The sequence below is a fragment of the Plectropomus leopardus genome, chromosome 15 (assembly GCF_008729295.1).
Source record: "Plectropomus leopardus isolate mb chromosome 15, YSFRI_Pleo_2.0, whole genome shotgun sequence".
Lineage (NCBI taxonomy): Eukaryota > Metazoa > Chordata > Actinopteri > Perciformes > Serranidae > Plectropomus > Plectropomus leopardus.
Window position 1 is genome coordinate 26,576,668 of NC_056477.1, and position 19,446 is coordinate 26,596,113.

Here is a 19,446-nt window from a genome sequence, read left to right on the forward strand (position 1 = left end):
TTGAAGGTATCACTTAACCCTTTGAAACCTGGAGCAACATGACTTTCCTTGTGCTGCTTTCAGATGCCTTTCACAAGGATTTTAAACCTTCGAACCCTGAGCAAATTGGTGCTACTTATTTGAACAACATGGGTTAAAGGGCAATAAGCAATGTGGCTATTAATGTTTAAATGCTTTTATAAAGGGTAGGGGAAAGTGTCTGGAGGGGGAAAAATAATTTTTTTTTTCATTTTTTTTTTTAAATACAATTTTCAGGTCATTTTCTTGTACTTATTCATAAGTTCATAAGTACATACGTTCCTCTTCGATCCAGTTGTTTTGTAGAATGAAGGACAGCACTGTGCTGCTGCAGAAGAGACTGATGCAGGACAGAGACCAGGAGCAGAGAGACAGAGACCAACAAACACTACACCTCTACAAGGTATACCGTACAGACGTAACACAACACTGCAGAGGTCTTTTTACTTGATAAAAATGAACTAAATGACTTGTTGCGTGTTTTTATGTACTGTAGGAGTTTTTGCGCTGGCTGTGTGTGAAGCTGCTGGAGGTTTTGCTGCCTGGAGCTTCCTTCTCTAAATGCATTATGTCCCTCCACCTGCTGTGTCTGCTGGGCGAGCTCTTCACCTTCAGCACTGGTACGCCTACTGTTCATCAGCAGCACTCATATGACTCAACAAACTCTGCAAAACATAACAGCTGTTTAAAAATATACTTTCTGTAACTAACACGATGGTTTTATGGCAAATATACTGCAAAGGCTGATTTACAAGCATACGCATATTTTAAATGTTATGTATTTAAATGTAAGTGTACCAGACAATTCAAGATTAATCTTGGTCATATGGTATACAGATTTTGCAAAGACAAGGGACCTGGCAGGGTTTAAGAGGCATCAGCCAAAATCCTTTTGAGATTATGTCCCATCCTACATCCTGGAAAATATTACGCCAAATATTTAAAAAGAAATATGACATATTAACAGTCTGAAAAAAAACACACACAAGATAAAAAGTCATATATTGAAAGTATTCTTGTTAAGTTGGTATCACTATAATCTATAAAAAAAACTTTATTTGTGTACAAACTGTACCATTTGCATTCTGTGGCCTTAAATGGTTACTATCTTTATTTTGCTCTAGTTTGCTGCCTCTCGTTGGGTCCTGGAGAGAGTGCAGCTATTGGTTGTTGACAATGTTCACGTAATTGAACTCCAGTATTTGTATGAGCCAAAAAACGTAAGTTAATATTTAACGTGTTTGATTTTATAGGAATGTCAAGACAAGATAGAAACAGACTTATACAGCTTGAACTGAGTTTTATGACCACCTTACATCTAACGATCCACATCACAGGAGGGCATCATAAAACTCTCATGATTTTATTTTGACATTGGAAATTTGTCTGCATCAGTAAAATGCTTGAAAAGTTGTTTGGTGTAAGGCTGTCGTAAGATTCACCAAAGAGCTCAGAACTGAATGTTGTATTTCATCCAACACACTCAGAGCAGTTTGGAGTTCAGTGCTTTACTCAAGGACACCTTAGTGATGATGCCTGGCACATTTCATGTAAAACCAGCAGCCGGCTCACATCTCTGGAACACATCCCTCTGAAGCAGCAGTCTATCCATTACTGGCCAGCCTCTTCACTTTGATGCCAACCTGATGCTCCAGCTGGCTCAGCGTATGCTCTCTTGTCACTCACAGCCACATCATGTGTTTCTTCTCTTCTACCTCTCTGTATTCCTCAGGAGCTGATGTTTTTGCTCTCGGTGAAGTTGTGACCTCCGCCCATGCTCAGAATGTCCTTTACTGTGTTGCCAGCAACTTCCTGGAAGTCAAACAACTGGCGTCAACGTTACTACGGCAACTCCCACCATTAGCTGTGGGACTACAGGTAATATGCAGCTCAGTCACTCAACTGGAAATAATATGTGATATGATACTTTAGATCTTTCTGATTTTGTCAAAATACTTTTAGTTTTATGCAACCACCGCAGCACCGAAGTGTTTTATAGCACTACAACTGGCAGAAGTTACATTCCAGCGCTATCTGAAGCACAATCATTAACTTGTACGGTATATTTCGAGTTAATATGCTGATCTCACCTTGGTCTTCATGGTATGAGGTGCCGGAGAGGATGCGCTGTGTCCTTCAGGCTGCTCTGGACCTCAGTACCAGCACCAAGCCTTTTGACAGCGTCACAGCAGCCCACCTCCTCAACCTCCTGCTCCACCAGCATGACCTGGGCCAGGCTCTGCTGTATTGTGCCCAGGAACAGGGCCTCGATTTCCAGCCTCTGTCATCACCATCTCATGCTTCTGAGACCCTCATCTTGGAGCTCAACACCCTGGCTGGTAAGATCCAGATGCATTGCCTAATACATACATGTATATTTGTTGACAATGAATAAGAAATAAATAGTGATTGTTTTTTCTTCTGTCCTCAGTGGTTCAGTTCTTGCTGCACTGTCTGCAGTTAGAGGTGTCGAGGGCCGAGTCATCTCTCTTGCAGGCGGCTGCGTCCTATCCCCTCTATGGCAGAGCTCACTGCATCACTGCTGTCCTGCAGCATCTGAACACTGAGTGAGTACATGCATCACAAAAACACATGCATACATTACACAACCTGCTTTCATTTAGGTCCATTGCTTTGCTGTTTTGTATTTGAAGAGCATATTCAGCCACGATCTCAGCCATATACTTGTTTAATATTTGCTTGTGTGTGTTAAGGAGTTTAAAGCAGAATGAGCAGTGGAGACATCTGGTGTCAGACCTGATCGCTGTGTGCTACAGGATGTCTGATGTGGTCTCCCCTGTTGTCCAGAGCTCCTCCCCAGAAGGGCTCATCCCCATGGATACTGACTCAGGTAATCTGATTTCTCAGCCTGGCCTTAGATCATGGTTCAGACACTCAGTGGTTCAAGAACACTCTCCTATTCTTATCCTAAACCTCAAACTTTATTCTTTTTGGTTGGTTGTTCATGTGTACCCAGTAAGATTCACCAATCTGTCCTGCTCTGGTTTGGGGCAAGTTTATTTCATGAAATGTTTCCCAAGAGTAACAAGATAAAAATTCACATTGCAGAGCAAGTCCTGCTTCTAACAGGAGCTAATAAATGTAACCGATGCTGAAAACACAATCAGTTCTCTTAAATCCATCATACATGCCATTAATAATAAATCTGTTCATACAAGTGACTCTTGCATGAGGCCCAGTGTGTGTATGTCTATATGGTCCTCTTTATCTCTAACGTAAGCACAGTATACAAATAATTACAGATCGATACGATCAATAAGAACACAATAATAATAAGTGTATGATATGTGCAAGATACAATTTTTACTGCAGGTTATTTTGTATTAAATATCAACCAAAATAACATTCAGAGAGAATTTGCAGGAAATAACTTTACCTGATAGAAGCAAACAACAAAGGTCATAAAAATTTACAAAAGGATATATTATTAATATGACATGCTTTTCTGTGTGTGTGTGTGTGTGTGTATGTGTGTGTGTGTGGACAGAGACGTCAGCAGGTCTGCAGAGGATCCTGCAAGAGATTCAGCCCAGGGACACCAATGACTTCTTCACAAGTGCCAGAGAGCTGGACACACACCACGGAGATGATCACACAAAGTCTCAGAGCACACACACACCGTCACCGAATACAGGCAAGTTACTGATCATAACACTGATGCTGGTAAACATTTTTTTTGCCATGCCTCATAACAGTCCAGTATTATGCTAGTTTAGATGTATTCAGACTGTGAGGCGCACCTCCCTTAGGGGGTGTGGGAGAGGCATGATCAAAGATACGTACACATTAGTTTGACCTCTGATTTGGCCCGTTAATCAGCATGGTCAGCAGTGCCTTATTGCATCAAAACACATACTATTTCATGCCATAACTCAGTCAGCTAGCAGTCCACAGACATTATATCCATATTCTAAGGTTCAGTGTAATCCTTTTAACACAGAAATTGCGCTACAGAGCCTGAGACCCTTTCCAAGACCTTACTAAGACCCTTTTCTGTATGCTGCCTTTGTGTGTTTACACAGAGCCAAAATAAATCCAAGAAGTGCCATGCTTGCATCTTATCTGTGCTGGACTGCTTAACAATTGATGTATTGGATGTAGTTATACATATTATTAATGTTTGTTTATAAACTGGCCCCTGGCCTCCTGTCATTTTTCATAAGTGGTCCTCAGGCAAAACAAGTTGAATTTCACTGTTCTACTGACTCCTCTGAACTACAGAACTTACCCAAGAATCATCACGGTCGAGTTTTCTTCAGTAATTTGTAGTTTGTAGATCCATGAGTACATTGTAAAAAGGATCCGCTAGTGGCACAGTTAGCTGCTACTTCCTATTTACATCCTGCATAGCATCAAAGAAAACGTAGTTCTAAAATTTAGAGCATGCTTTTCCACAAATACATTTAAGACACAGTAGTCGTCAATAATGAGAGTAAAACACTTTTGGTGTTGCGTTATCATACTGTTTTACTTTACTTAGGTTCAGAACGTCCCATAATCAACATTGGTTTTATGTTTTGTACTTGTAACAGAAGTGGATTCAATTGCGATGGGCACTGTTGAGCGCTGCACTCCCCAGCACTCATCACTGCTGGTGCATGCAGTGCTAGTGATGTCCTGATGGGGGCAGTATTTAATCTCATCTTTGTGTGGGGTACATTCACACAGTGTACTGTCCAACAGTTCTAGGGATCGCATTAAATGATGATGTGCGCGCGCGTGCGTGTGTTCATGTGTGACCCAACATAAATAACAGCAGCAGCCAGGCACATGAATTGACTCTTCTGGTTTTCATTGAATACAAAGCTTTGACATGGTGCATTACATAATAAGACAAATACGTCTTTAAGTTTAGATTATTAGGTAATAAACTAACAACTGATCAAACTTTTTCCATGTCACTTTTTGCATGTGTGTGTGTCTCACTGTGTCTATGTGTGTTTGTGTGTGTGTGTGTGTGTGTGTTGGCTCCAGGCAGCGAGAGCTACAGGGTGACAGCCCAGATGGTGCTGGTATGTTGCTGGCGGAGCATGAAGGAGGTGGCCATGCTGCTCGGACAGCTGTGTCAGAGCCTGCCTCTGCACTACACCAATGACATGCACACACACTCTGGACTCATCACAGAAGAGCAGGTGAGATCCTGACATACTGAACACACTCACACACTCTGTCTCTCACTGCTGTTACCTTGTAAACGGTAGCATCATGTGTTGTGTGCGTATCCAGCCTGATGGATCTTACTCCTCTGTGCCATAGAGCTCAAAAAAGTATTTAAAAAACACATCAGTGAGCCACACTGTTGACCTGGGTGACATTTTCCTACATTACTATGAACACACACACTGCAGTTTGTGACCCGTTTTAAAGATTCAGGTTTAAGTTGGAAACAGTTGGCTGAAGGGTGAATGCTGTAAAGTGATCTTCCAAAGTATTGAGAGACAACGCATTGTTGGTTTGGATCTTTTAATGGGACTTAGAAGGAATAGCCAGGTTTCCATCAAAATGTAGTGCAAAATTTGCAAAAGAGAATGCTCATGAAATGAAGTTTACATCTTCTCCAGTTATGGGAATATTAGAAGTTATTAAGCGTATTGAGCTAAGCAGCTTCTCATGTCGGGAGCCATTAAACCACTGCAGAAGAAGAGGGCGCAACAGGATGATGTCACAAGTCATATTAATGGACATCAGTATAAAATACAAATGTAAATATGCTGGAGTTAGCAGGACTGCTAATTTACATCTGTAGTCCCTTGGTAGGTAACAGACAAATAGAAATAACAAGATAGAAAGAAAAAGGAAAAAAAATACGACAATTCATTCAGAGGACAAAAGTGCAATAACTGTAGCAATGTAAATTAATAAAAGGCCTTAAAATAATAAATTGTTAGATTAAGATGGCTGGGTCTTGAATGTTTCATTGTCATGCTGTGAGATTTCGCAGTGAAAAAGTTACGGAAAACATTTTAACAAGAGTGAAACACTTCAAAAGGGGAACAATAGGGGACTTTAACACAACACAGATATGAGTGCAGTTGCCCTGTTTTCACCTCCTCTATGCATTTACATCATGCAGTGAATCTGCATCGTTAAATTAAGGCCTTGCTAGCCAGACTGCTCATCAGTTTATTTCCTCTGCTCAGAGCAGTCAGCACGGAGTATTATCACTGTCATTTTACCTTACTGTTCATTTTGAGGTGACATCAGTGTGTTCATGTAGGATGAGTATGTTTTCACTTTTGATGTGTATTTCCATCAAAAGTTTGCTCTTAAACAGGGTTCCAGCAGATCCTTAAAAAGTTTTTAATAGGCATTAAATTCATTAATCTATGAATAAGGCCTTAATTGGTACTAAAATGAATTAAATCAATCTTTCAAAAGTCTTAAAAATGCGAGGATGTTAAGAATCACTTGATGTTGCATCGTAAAATCTCAAAATAACTGCTGACATCTATTTTTAAAAAAATATATAATTTAGGGGATTTCACATCATGCAGTTCTGAATAGAGAGACCAACAACACCAACATCCAATCAAATGAAAGTTGTTCATTCAATGTTCATTGTTTTTCATGTGTTCCACTCTTAAACGTTTCACAAATATTCAGCATTTTAAGTGGATCATCTTACTTTTTACTTGACCCAAATAGTCATGTTTTATGTTGATGTAAACATTTGGACAAAGTTGTCCCTAACCTAAGTAACTGATGTCAGTTCATGTTTTTATTTTCTTCAATTTGTGGTATTGTAAAACTTAAAAGGTCTTAAAAAGTCCTAAGACTAACTTTTTTTAAAGGAGCAAGAGCCCTGTTAAATCCATTTAAAGTGGTATTATTTTAGTGCCACAGTGAACTCTGGCCTAATGTCACCTTACATAAAAACAATCCCTGTGAGTTCCACACAGTGTGGTTTCCAGATTGAAGTATCTTGGAAAGTGAGCACTGCCACTGGAAGTCAGTATTTGGTAAAATAAACTTGGACTGATGTGTTCCTACATGTCATTTTGAACTGGATAAATCAGATTGCTGTGCTAATCCACTGTTGATATGCTACATTCAGAACTAGAATATGAAATGGTGTCAGCTGTGCTCCCTCCAGAGCTGATTTTTGTATTTCAGTTGCACATCTGTCAAACGGCCCCTCAGACATCTGCTGCCTCTTCTCAGCTCTGTCTTATCACTATTCTTACTGCTTTGAAGTCACATTTTGGGAATAGGATGGCTAACAAGTTTAACCAAAGTGTAACAGCTGAGCTGTGGTAGAGTGCTGCTGAGAGCACAGGCCAGCCCCCCCACCTCGATCACATCGGGAATCGCCAGTCTCATACAATGACAATCGGACAATCCAAAAATAACTGCCATACCCTAACATGGACGCTAATGCTGCCTCAGCTGAGATCTAGAAAGCTTTTACATCCACACAAAAAGCAGATATTCCACATAGAGGGGTGTCATTTGTTTCCCTGTATGTGTGTATGCCTATGGTCGCAGGGAATGATGTGAATGTGTGTGTTTGTCTGTGTGTGTTTGTGACAACACGCTGGGAGGCTCTTCAATTAGCATCCGCCCTCGTTAGCGCCGCGCTTTCATTTGAGGCCCGATCCTGCTGGTTTAACGGCCGCGACGCCCCTCCCTTTCCACTGCATTCTTTCCAAATCACTTCCACCACCAGCAGGAAAACACTGAGCGCTTCAAACAACATACACACACACACATACACACACACATACACATACACACACACACACACACACACATAGGCTGACACACAGACAGACTCACACAGGAATAGTTGTCTGAGTGGTTCAGCATGTGAACGTCCATAATAACAAGGGTACCAGACATAGGCTGTGTTTGTCTGTGTAGGGGGTAAAGGGTGTGTGTGCATGTGTGTTTGTGTTTGCCTGTTGAGCGTTTATTTACAGTCCTGAGAGAGAAAGTAGGAAGTATCGTCTGTGCCATTTGCTGAATGTGTGTTTTCTGTGTTTGTTTGACGGAAAGCCCCAGTTTTTTGGGGTGTCAGGGATGTGTGCAAAGATAGTAATCAGTCTGTTTACTACAGGGTCAGCAGCAGGCGGTTCATTCATTGTATTGTATGTGATATCTTAGCAATTGGGTTTTGAATTATATTTCTCTTTATCTTTATATGCATTCTGCAATTCTTTTTTATCAATGCTCAGTCACCATTCGGTAAAAACTGACTTTGATTTAAACATAAAGTGACATAAAATGCTTTGTATGCAATTGCCTATGTGTGCAAATAGGTAAGTTGGCACTGTTGAACAGTTACCTCTGAGCACCTCTTGTTGCAAACATTTGACGTTAGTTTAAGTTTACTCTAACAGTTCCTGTTCTTCTGTTTCTCTAAAGGTTAAGCTCAACTTCTGGGAAATACACTTATTTGCTTCCTTGCTGAGATTTCGATAAGAAGGTTGATACCACGCTCGTGTCTGTTCGGTAAATATAAAGTTAGCCTGAAGTTGTTTAGCTTATCTGAGATTGTTATAAGAGTAAGCTTAAAAGGTGCTGGTGGGTGAATTTTGATACTTTTGCAGAACACCAGGCTATCTGCAGAGTTGTGGATCAGAGCCACATGATTTGGACAGTCGCAAGTTATAAATTTAATGACTTTGTGACCACACTTGGACTTTAGCATTTTCACTTAAACACTTGATACTTCCTCCCATTATTTAAAAAGTGTGCCAAGAATTAAGTAATTTTAATCAACCAAATGCTTTTTATTATCAGCAAGTCAAAACTTAATACTCCTTAATACTTAATTGCCACTCAATCAAGTTATCAGTTGTCAACAATAAGGAACAAATGCTCACTGGCACACAAAAACTACTTGGTGTTCACCAAAAAATAAACAGCAGCATGCAAAATTTGTGAATAAAAAAAAAAAAAAGGCAGACAGAGATGCAACAACTTCCAAAACATTAAAAAAAACCAAAAACAAAACAAATAAATACAAATTTTTTAAAGTTTTGATAATTTTTTAAATTTTAAATATTTTATTACTCTGTTGTTCATTTTGCATTATATTTGGTGACGAGCGCATTATGACTTGTGCAGGACTTGAAACTCAAAGTTGAGGACTTAGTACATGAAATATAACCGGAGAACAATGACTTGAGACGTACATGTGACTTGTAAAACACTGATTTGGTCCCATCTCTGGCTATCGGTCTCTCTGCTTCCAGTCTTTCTGCTAAGCTAAGATGCTAATGGTAGCCTCATATTAACCACACGAACATGAATCTTCACTCACACACTCGCAACATTTTTACTAACCCAATAATATTGACTGATAATTCAGGACCAGTGTAGCTCAGATGCTAGCAGCTAACATTAAAAATGTTTTACAGTTGCATGACATTGAACAATCTAAGTGAAGTATTTGAGATTGATATAGACCAGATTCTGCAGAGACATGTTAAATCCATGTGTAAGTCTCAGTTTGGCATGTTATAATTTGTCAGTGACTTTTCAGTTTCATGCTTCATTAAATTTTCCCAACGTTTATCCAGTGTTCTCTGTAAGCCAGATGGACACAATATCAGGCCGTATAAAACAGCCAGAGGCGTTTTAACTGTCACTGCAGTGGACTGGATGATGATGTCACAACCAAATGTCCTGAGGAGATAATTGACGGTGATATCATGGATAGCATGTTGTCCCCTGTGGTAACTATAGCGATGGACCTCATTACATAACCGATGATTTAACAGACTCATGCTGCGGAACCACGTGGACAAGAGGAAACTCTGAACTCCTGTCCTCTCTGCCTTCACCGCATCCCTGTTTCTTTCACATTCCCTTGTCATCAGTTCCACGCTTCGTGCGTATGCATTTGCAAATAGTGGGTGTGTGTGTGTGTTTAGCATTAACGTTCAGTGGGGTGATTCCAATAGTGTTTGGAAAGTTGGGTCTGGCAAAGTCTTTGCGGGCACAGTCACTCTGCCCTACCACAGCGATGACATGCATGGGCAAACATATGTGTTTTGTGTGTGTGTGTGTGTGTGTGTGTGTGTGTGTGTGTGTGTGTGTGTGTGTGTGTGTGTGTGTGTGGTGTGTGTGTGTGTGTGTGTGTGTGTGTGGTGTGTGTGTCCAAAACACATCGCTTTCCAAATTGTGTGTGAGCTCAACACCTCCTGCAGTCCTCAGCCGGCATCCTGTGTTACATCCTTGTTGGCCTGGCAACACTGCAGATGTTTCTGTCACTGGGTGGCACCATGGCAGCAGCAGTGGTTGTGGATGGGCATTAATAGTAATGTTTGATTTCTGTCTTTATTGCATTACTGAACTTTTCTGTTGACGATCAGTTAACACAATATTTAAGCTCTCCAGGAAAGATAATATTTCAAATTTACACGTTGTCTGATGATTAAAGAAAGCTATACAGAACTATGACAGTGATTGAGTATACCAGAGAAAAAATGGAAGGAGTAGCACTTTGACATACTGACAGGACAAGTGTGTGTGTGTGTGTGTGTGTGTGTGTGTGTGTGTGTGTGTGTGTGTGTGTGTGTGTGTGTGTGTGTGTGTGTGTGTGTGTGTGTGTGTGTGTGCGCGCATGCATGTGAGCATCCTTGTACTATATGAGCGGGACAGACCACCAAAGTCGCTGGTCAGCTGGAGTTTGACAGCTCGGGTGTTTATTTGGCATAGCTGAGCCTGGATCGGTCTGAGCCTTGGTTACACAGAGGAGACAGACCATTTGTTTGGCCACGCTGAAGCTGAGGGAGAAACACACCCACATCCACACACACACACACACCGCCATGAACACAATAGGAATGCTTTGTCCGACATCCCTCTATATTTGCTCTCTAGTGCACAATGTTTACTTAATGCCATTTTATTTTAGTATCCAAATTCTAAACAGGAATTTTATGCTCCTGAATATTATACTGTTAAAGATGAACAAAGAATGGGGGGAGAAGCGCAAATTTATACATATGGCCCTTTTTGTAATTCTCTGCCCCGGGTCTTTGCGAGTCTTTAAACACAGTGCAGAAGGAGTTGTTCATGAGTTTTTTTTTTTTTACTTAGCTGCAGTTTGTTAGTTTTAGGGTGGATTATTGATCTGTCGATCTGATTAGATGGATGGATGAGAGGATCAGCTGCTGCGAGTGAATGCAAACTTTTAGACTCAGCAGAATGTAAGGGTCAAGTTTCACTTTCACTGTGCTTTGTCTTCTGCTGCTCCGTCTGTGCCCGGAGTATGGTCTCTGCTCAGAGAGTGTGGTGTGATAAAGGTTATACATTTCAACAGCACTTAAAGTGAACGGCCTAGCTCCAAAAATGGGAAATCTATATGAGGTGTCAGATGTTTTAATGGTGGTGGGCTGCCAAAATTAGATGAATGTGTGGGAAACCCTGAATATATAAAAATGCAATGTAAGCCTATATTTGTATGATATAAGTAAACTAAAGCCTCCTTGAAGTTCAGACATGGATCTGTAACCCTGTTTCATTAGTTAAAAGCTTTGGTCTGACACATAAGGTTTATAATAATTAACTGAAACGTGGGGTGGGGAAAACATTTGAGTTACTGAAATAAAAAATAAAAACTAGACTTGAGAAAGAAGAATACTGATACAATATTGTGTACTAACAACACTAACTAAAATAAAATACAACTAAAAAGAAATTTCTTTACTTGGGTTTAGTATTGTCTGTTTGGTGAAATTTGTTAACACACAACATGCAGGGGGGGCGCTGATGCATATGTTTGTTTAAACTAGGATGCCTACATGACTGTGATTCAAATACCTTCACAAAGTTACTTTTTTGTATTAAAATACATATTCTGAACTTATTAAATCTTGCCCCTGACAGATATGCCACAATACAATGTAATGTAACCCCCTCTGAAAAAAAAACTAAAAAAAACTAAATGAAAAGTAAACATAAAAAACCCAACCTAAACTCAAATGAGTTTGTAAAATTTCATTGAAATTTAACTGAATTGACACCAAAAATCTAAATGAAAACAAAAGAAATAAAGAAAAAAAGAGATTTTAAAAAATGCAAAATTATTATAACTCTGCCACACTTAATTAAGACTTTCACTAATGTCATAACTAAGTTAAATACATATATTTCAACTACACATAAACATAATAACTGATATTACATGTCAACAGGTATAACGCGTACGTCCAACAGCTAGAACTAAAATAATTTGATTCGTTACTTGATGGCGTTCTATTGTCAGTACCATTTATAAACCTAAGACTGCAACAACAGACATTATCAGAGTGCTGTCTAACCCTCAGCTGTCAGGGGAGAAGTTTGCTATTTGGGTCACTGTCACGGCTCCGAGCCATACATGTAATTAGACTTGGGAAACTTCTCTCTCTCCGCACATGGAAGTTTTTCTGGGAAATGGGCACGCTTGCAAACAGGAAGTTGACGTCTAAATAAAGCCCCCCCCCCAAACCCTCCCCTGCCTCGCGCAGGAAGCTCGCTTGGTCCTTTTAAACAGTTACACAGACGGGAACCTTTGGGAGAGGGAAGCTTTAAATAGGCGAAGCCGCGGCCCGGCTCGGCCCAGCTCAGCACCGCAGCGGTCTGGGCCCCAGCAGCCATGGGCCATCTAACAGTGACTGTCGCTGCCATTTTTACCCCGGTGAGGTCAGGCCTGTGCTGGGAGTCCACTCTGGCCACCAATGTGATAAGTCATTGGGCTTGGTACCGCTGTGGTTTACTCAGTCCATATTTTGGTGTTTTTAAGTTAGTCCACTTCAGGTCCACAGGGTCAGTCGAGTTTATTGACCAGTCATGTGGCCAGAAACGGGCTGTCTAAGCCCTACATTTTTTTTGCGTTCAGTCTTCCTTTTATATTTTCATTTTTACACATATTTTTCATTCATTTATTTTTCCAGTTTCAGCACATTCTCCTGCTGTTTTCCTCCTCCAAACTCGTCTCCATTCATCATTGTCCTCTCGTTCAGTGACATCAGGGTTCATAGCCGAAGGTTACAGCGACTGGCGCACTCCTGGTTCATCTGCGGGTCTGCGTCTGTGTTAGTTTAGATGTTGTGTCTAACCCCACATCCCCTAAGGGGCCGTTGGGTTTTTTTTTTCCCTTTTCACACAGAGTTTTTTTGCACCAGGCCTTGCCACCCCTCCCTGTGCCCTCCATGCCACCCCTGACTAAGTCGAGGCCTGGCCGCCTCTGTGGTGGCGGTGATACCACAGTCTAAATGACAGGGCAGTGAAGCTCTGCGTCCGCCTCGCCCTGCCGCCTCACCTGCAACACACTCACCAGTTTACACACTGCCACAGCACTCAGTTGTGTGTGTGTGTGTGTGTGTGTGTGTGTGTGTGTGTGTGTGTGTGTGTGTGTGTGTGTGTGTGTGTGTGTGTGTATAGTTAGAATAATGTTGCTAACACTATTACTAACTGGATGGTTTTACTGACAGTGGCCATTATGTGGATGTCTCAGCATCCTTATTTGAGCACACTTGTCACGCCACTGACATGCCGCTCTCACGCTTGACAAGCTCGATGCTCACTGGCTGAAAACTAAGTGGTGTCTCTAAAACAAGAGTGTAGCCAGCGTTACAGCTTTGCTTTTCTTGCCAAATAGAGAAAAGGCTAAAGTAGGGTTTCAGGATGCAGTTCATCCATGAATCTTTTTATGACTTACTGTTTTGCATTTAGTTGGAATTTTTAAGAGACAGTGAAACGAAATGACAAAGCTGCTAAATTGTTCATTTTACGACTGTGCTCCAATGAATGGAATTATGTCATTTGCAGGGGTGGGGTAGGGTGGGTTGCTTTGGCTTTGTATCGGGTGTAATGCATGTGTTTAGATGTAATTGCTCCATTTTACAAAAATGATTCACACTCTACCACAAAGTACAAAGTAAACCAGAGTGGTTTCATTTAGATCGTAGTGTTTTCCTTGTTTTCATTGTACTGGTGGAATATTTCTCGCTTGATGTCATGGCGTTTGAGGTAACAGGCTTTGCTCTCACAGATTCGATTAGAGGTGTTCTTTTCTGGGGTGTTTCCACCAGCAGGTCAGTTCAGTTTATTCATTTTGGTTTGCATTTTTTGTATTTCCATTGTGAGAAGTAATAGATGGTACCTTTAGTACCTTTGGAACTCTCCCCATTTTTGGTCACCCTTCTGCTTGGGATTCCTTGCACACAGTTCGGTACTAAAAGGTGGAGCTAGAAACGCTGCAGTCCATTCACTGGTCAGTAGAGAATCAACCCTGTTTTTTTTTTTTTGTTTGTTTGTTTGTTTTTTTTTTAAAGATTTTTTTCTTTTGGCTTTTCTTGTCTTTATTATAGTATAGTCAGAGAGTGACTGGAAAGGGGGAGAGAGAACAGGAATGACATGCAGCAAAGGGCCGCAAGCTGGAATCGAACCCGGGCCACTGCTTAGGACTCAGCCTACATGGGGTGCACACTCTACTCACTGAGATAGAGGCCGCTCCAACACTCTGTGTTTAGGGCTGAGCTGTGGCTGGTTTAATAACCACTGTCAAAAAAGTCATTGTTTGGGCCAGCTGTCAGCAACTTTTAAAGAGGAATGTTTCCTTGTAATGTTATTAAATGTAAAAACTGAAAACATGAATCCATCAACACACCTTAAATTTCAATATGGAAACTCTGACCGTTTCATGTTTTGTTGTCTCTCTCGGATGACTTGGATGCACTTTTAGAGATGAGTGGATCCTCAAGCGTTTAAAAAACTGTATATTGTTTATGACCGGATTATGTGAACTTCATACTTTCTAATCCTCACTTGGCAGAGTTTTGTTCCTGTGTGATCAGGCAGCACTAAATCCTTACTCTTGCCTGAGAAGAGTCAATGCATAAACCCGCTATTTATATTCATCCTGCATCCTGCACCGTTCTGTAGTTAAGAAACGGGGTGCAGACCTAACTCTGTATCACTAGTGAACATGGAAATATAGCCAGTGCTACTGGACAAAGCAGCAAGTGACAACAACTCCCCCCACATGTAAGAGTGCTGTCTGCGGTGGAAACACTAAACAGATCTAGGGTCTAGGTACCTCCTCGTAGGTGTAACTTTTGGTTTTGATGGAAATGCAGCTTTTGTGAGGATTTGCTCCACTTACTTGTCAAGTAAGTAGAGTAGTTTTACAGTAGTTTTACAGTAGTTTTTTGGCACTCCACCCAGTCATTTTCCAAACTTTCAACTGATTGGACAGATGATGATGACGCTTCACTTAAATGGAGCCATTAAAATGCTATCACTCAAAGATTACACAGTAGTTGAAAAACATTTGTCAAAATGAGCTTCTTACTTTTCTTTTTATCATTATAAAGTGAATGTGCAGGAGTTTCCAGGTAGCCTGGTTTTTAAAACACATAATCTTAATGTGTGACCAATTTGATTCTGGCCTGTCTTATCCCCCCCAACCGCACATTGGTTTTTGACAGTTGGTCAGACAGAAAGACTCATTTCAAGATATCACCCTGGGCTTTGGGAAAATGTGCCATAATGCCGGTTTTGTCAATATACTTATGAAAACCATACATTCTCTGAATACCATGTCAATAAAGGTCAAGAGATCCCTGTGAAAATGGCCACGCCAGTTCGTACCTTACTTAAATTTGGACTGTTATTTAACCCCCTTCCCTAAAAGTTAGCATGACATGGTTGGTGGCTATGCATTCCTAGTCTTTCTTCTAGTTTCAAATGACACCATTATTTTCATTATAGCTTTAAAACTCATTCCACTACAGCGCAGCCTCTGACAGAAGGTAATATTGTCTGAGGACAACAGCGTCCCCTCCACCAGAGTGGAAGAGTCAGTGTTATTGCTCATAGAAGAGCCAGTTTGCTTTTCAGGTGGTGTGCAACCTTGCATGTAGCATAATTTTTGTGACAGCAAAACTGTAACTGGTGACATCCTTTTCTGCTGGAGGCTAAAGGGAGAGGCTTTAAAGTCATGCATACATAACACGCACACACACACACACACACACACACACACACACACACACACACACACACACACACACACACACACACACACACTTACCTAGAAAGCACCTTGTCACAGTTCAGCTGCTGATTCCCTCTCTGTGTCTCTCTGTTACAGGTGGAGGGGGTAGGCCTGTACTTCCGTCAGCAGCTCCTGCAGTCCCGTCATCGTGGCGCCTTTGAACTGGCTTATGTGGGCTTTGTACGCCTCACTGACATGCTGTGCAGGTGTGTGTGTTCACATTCAGGGCAAAGGGCTGAAAGGTAATACTGCTGAATGGCCGCAGGCAATAGCTCCCATCATGACACCAAGTGTCAGTGTGCCTTGTAATTAGCAAGAAGGCAAATTCTCTCAGTATCACTCTGCAGGTATAATGTACTTAATTACATCACGACTTGATAATTGGCATCATTCATCATCTGGAGCCTTCAGAACAGCAAACTGAGACTCACGAGCAGGAAAAAATAAGCTTGTTGACTATATAAAAAGACAGTGTGTCAACTCACAATGCAATGTAAAAGCTGGTAACATTTTATTTTTCAAGAAATTTAGATAAATTATTTAAATGTAAGGAACCATTTAACATTTTGGGAAATGCACATATTTCATTTTTCCCAAAGTTGAGATGAGAAGATTGATATTAGGATATTTCTTAATTGGGTAACCACCACAAATACTTTTGAGCGGTTACATATATCAGTCTATAGGTTAATTTTGCTCCTCTTCAGTGTACAGCATTGCGCACCACACAGCTGGTGGGAGCTTGCTAGTTGTGCAGCTTATTTGACAAATACAGCTAGTAACTGTCACAACTCATCAGCGTTGTCATTGAAACATTAGACACACCCTTCAGTCTCTCCCAGGTAGCTCCGATGAGTAGGTGGCTCAATTTTGAGCCGCAAACCCCCTTTAGCATTATTGTTAGCTCTGTTAGCGGGGTCAACATGGATAGTGGTCCTAACATATGCCCTTTTTACACACGAGGTCACGTTATAGGGCCGCTACTAATTCTGTTTATGCCTCCTTTGCTTTTTTGCATAGAACCAAACAATGGTGGCATCATGCTGCTCCCGTGTGTGATTATAGATATATTATAGGCATCAGCAGCGCTTTATAATCAATAACAATGGGATAACATGCCAATAACAATCATTCACCATTAGAAGGCAGCTGATCTCGTCTTCTGCTTGCAGGAGAAGAAGCCACAGTATATCATTGTTTCCCAGTTTGTGGACATTTATGAGATAGCTGCTAACTGCTAGCTGTTTTTTAACCTCCTGCAGTGGATCACACACATAACACGTCAAAACCGTCCACACGTCCTGCCGATGGCTGTTTCAGAGCTGTTATTACCTCCCGTCGCGGCTCAAACTCTGTCCCTGTGATCCAAGATCATACCTTATATCCAACGAGACGACGTGACGGCACAATATTCCCACCTTGAACAAGTAGTGTAAAAGGGGCTATAGTTAACAAAAAAGAGGTTTTGTGGCTCAAAATGAAGCCACTCACTTACTGCAACCCCCTGGGAGGAGACCGGAGGGTGACTACTTTGTGTCCACAGCAATACATTTTATCAGGAGTAATTTCCAAATGTGCAGCAGCACTAACCACCTCCCACCTGAACTGGTAGTGTGCAATGCAGAGCTGATGTTAGCTAAGTAATGAGGACCGAAAGGTGGGCAATGGGCATTATGTTTACCTTATGATGAGGCAGCTGGGCTATCAGTAAAGCCAACTGAAAATAAAATAAAAGCCATTTACACAAGACATTTACAGCACACACACAAAATTTTACTATCTCTATATGGATAATGCATTGTAATGCAGTGCTAAAGCTCATTGAGTCAATGGAGCACAGAACTGAAAGGATCAATTTCACTTCATTTTCCAGATTTTATTTCTTAATGAAGCCGTTAGTCACCAGTTAATGGTTGTAAGGCTATTGAAAGCAAAACTATCTGAAACTGACATCCATGTTATTGATATTCTCATCACAATTTTGGGAAGAATCGTTGAACTGCTACTCTGCTATTTCAATATTATAATAGGTCTTTCAATTTTAAGACATCAGCCTATTTTTTTATTACATACAATGATTGCAGTGAGATTTTTTGTGTTTTGTGTGAGCAAGTTATGGCCAAATATTTCTAAATTCAAATATAAAAAACAGCAGTTTAGTTTTATGACTAAAAGTCATGCACTTTCATGGCACATTGAACAACACCAGTCTGATCTGACGTCTGTGGTGACATGACCTGACTTTCATGCGACTCCACACTCCCCATCACCTCCGCTATTCATGGAAATAATCCTACTATTATCCTCCAGAGGGGAAGAAAAACAACAATCTTTAATTCTGAACAACATGAAAGAATTTCTCACTTTTCTTGCACCTCCCTGTTTTCCTCAATGGTGGGTTGTGGAGGATGTCTTTAGGCCCTGCAGCAGGTGACGAACCACAAAGCAGTCGCAGCACCAGTGTTGACTTTGAACCACCCAGTGCTGAGCAGTTAAAACAAAACTCACTTGTTTTGTTCTTGTACAGAAACCAGTCTTGCAGTGTGTTGTGTAATGAGGGAGACATTCTAGTGGTTGTGTGGAGGAGCACTGGGAGTGTGTGTGTGTGTGTGTGTTCTGCTCAGGGCATGTGTGCATGTGAGTGTGTTTTCAGGAGGAGAAGAGCAGTGTGTGGATGGTATGCAGGCCGTGTGCTGGGTTATGGGGTGTTGATTGCGGGGTGCTTAACCACGGCCTTTTGATGCTCTGCCTCGGGATCTGGCTCTGGTGTGTTCCACTGTGTTTGCACTCTCTCGCTGTGTCTCTGTGTCTCTGTCTTGACTTTTCCACATTTTGTCTGAATTTTTATTTTTCTTTTCCATCTCTCTTCACTTTCTCTTGTTAAGTTTCTCAGTAACTGAGTTCCCCCGATTATACATGTGCATTCATAGCTGCAGTTGTTTACAGCAGTGTTTCCCAACGTGTTTTGTCAAATTTGACTCCACAGCCCTGTCAGATGAACTCAAGCACCCCTCTATCAACAACACACCATCATCTTTCAAATGTGTTCATTTAAATTGATTTTAAACTGCATAACAATTAATGACTTCATACAATTAGATCTTGAACACAGACTGTCCACACTTATTTGCAAATGATCTGATTGGATTTGTATTTACAGACGTCGCTAACCTATCTGCATGTGTTGCTGTGTTAATGACGTAGGCCTCAGTATCTGTAGCTACTCCAGTGATGCAACGCCAAAGCATCAGAAATGGAGGTCTGTCATTTTGCCCCCATAGATGTATAAAGAGAATTTGATACCAAGCTGGAGGTGGGACCCCTTTTATTCCTAGGAAAGTTGCTCAGTCAGGATAACACCAAAAATGTTCAACTGCCACATGTAAAATAACTTGTATGATCGGGGCTGTTTC

General features: G+C 41.0%; 1 protein-coding gene across 1 annotated transcript in view; it reads left to right on the plus strand.

The window, feature by feature from the left end:
• thada (THADA armadillo repeat containing) overlaps window positions 1–19,446 on the plus strand; it is a 110,865-nt gene that overhangs the window by 6,608 nt on the left and 84,811 nt on the right. The window contains exons 14-22 of the mRNA XM_042502101.1: window positions 314–421; window positions 515–638; window positions 1,751–1,896; window positions 2,129–2,357; window positions 2,450–2,585; window positions 2,733–2,869; window positions 3,527–3,673; window positions 5,014–5,171; window positions 16,130–16,239. Coding sequence (XP_042358035.1) covers window positions 314–421; window positions 515–638; window positions 1,751–1,896; window positions 2,129–2,357; window positions 2,450–2,585; window positions 2,733–2,869; window positions 3,527–3,673; window positions 5,014–5,171; window positions 16,130–16,239 — 1,295 coding nt within the window. The remainder of the gene's footprint in view (window positions 1–313; window positions 422–514; window positions 639–1,750; window positions 1,897–2,128; window positions 2,358–2,449; window positions 2,586–2,732; window positions 2,870–3,526; window positions 3,674–5,013; window positions 5,172–16,129; window positions 16,240–19,446) is intronic.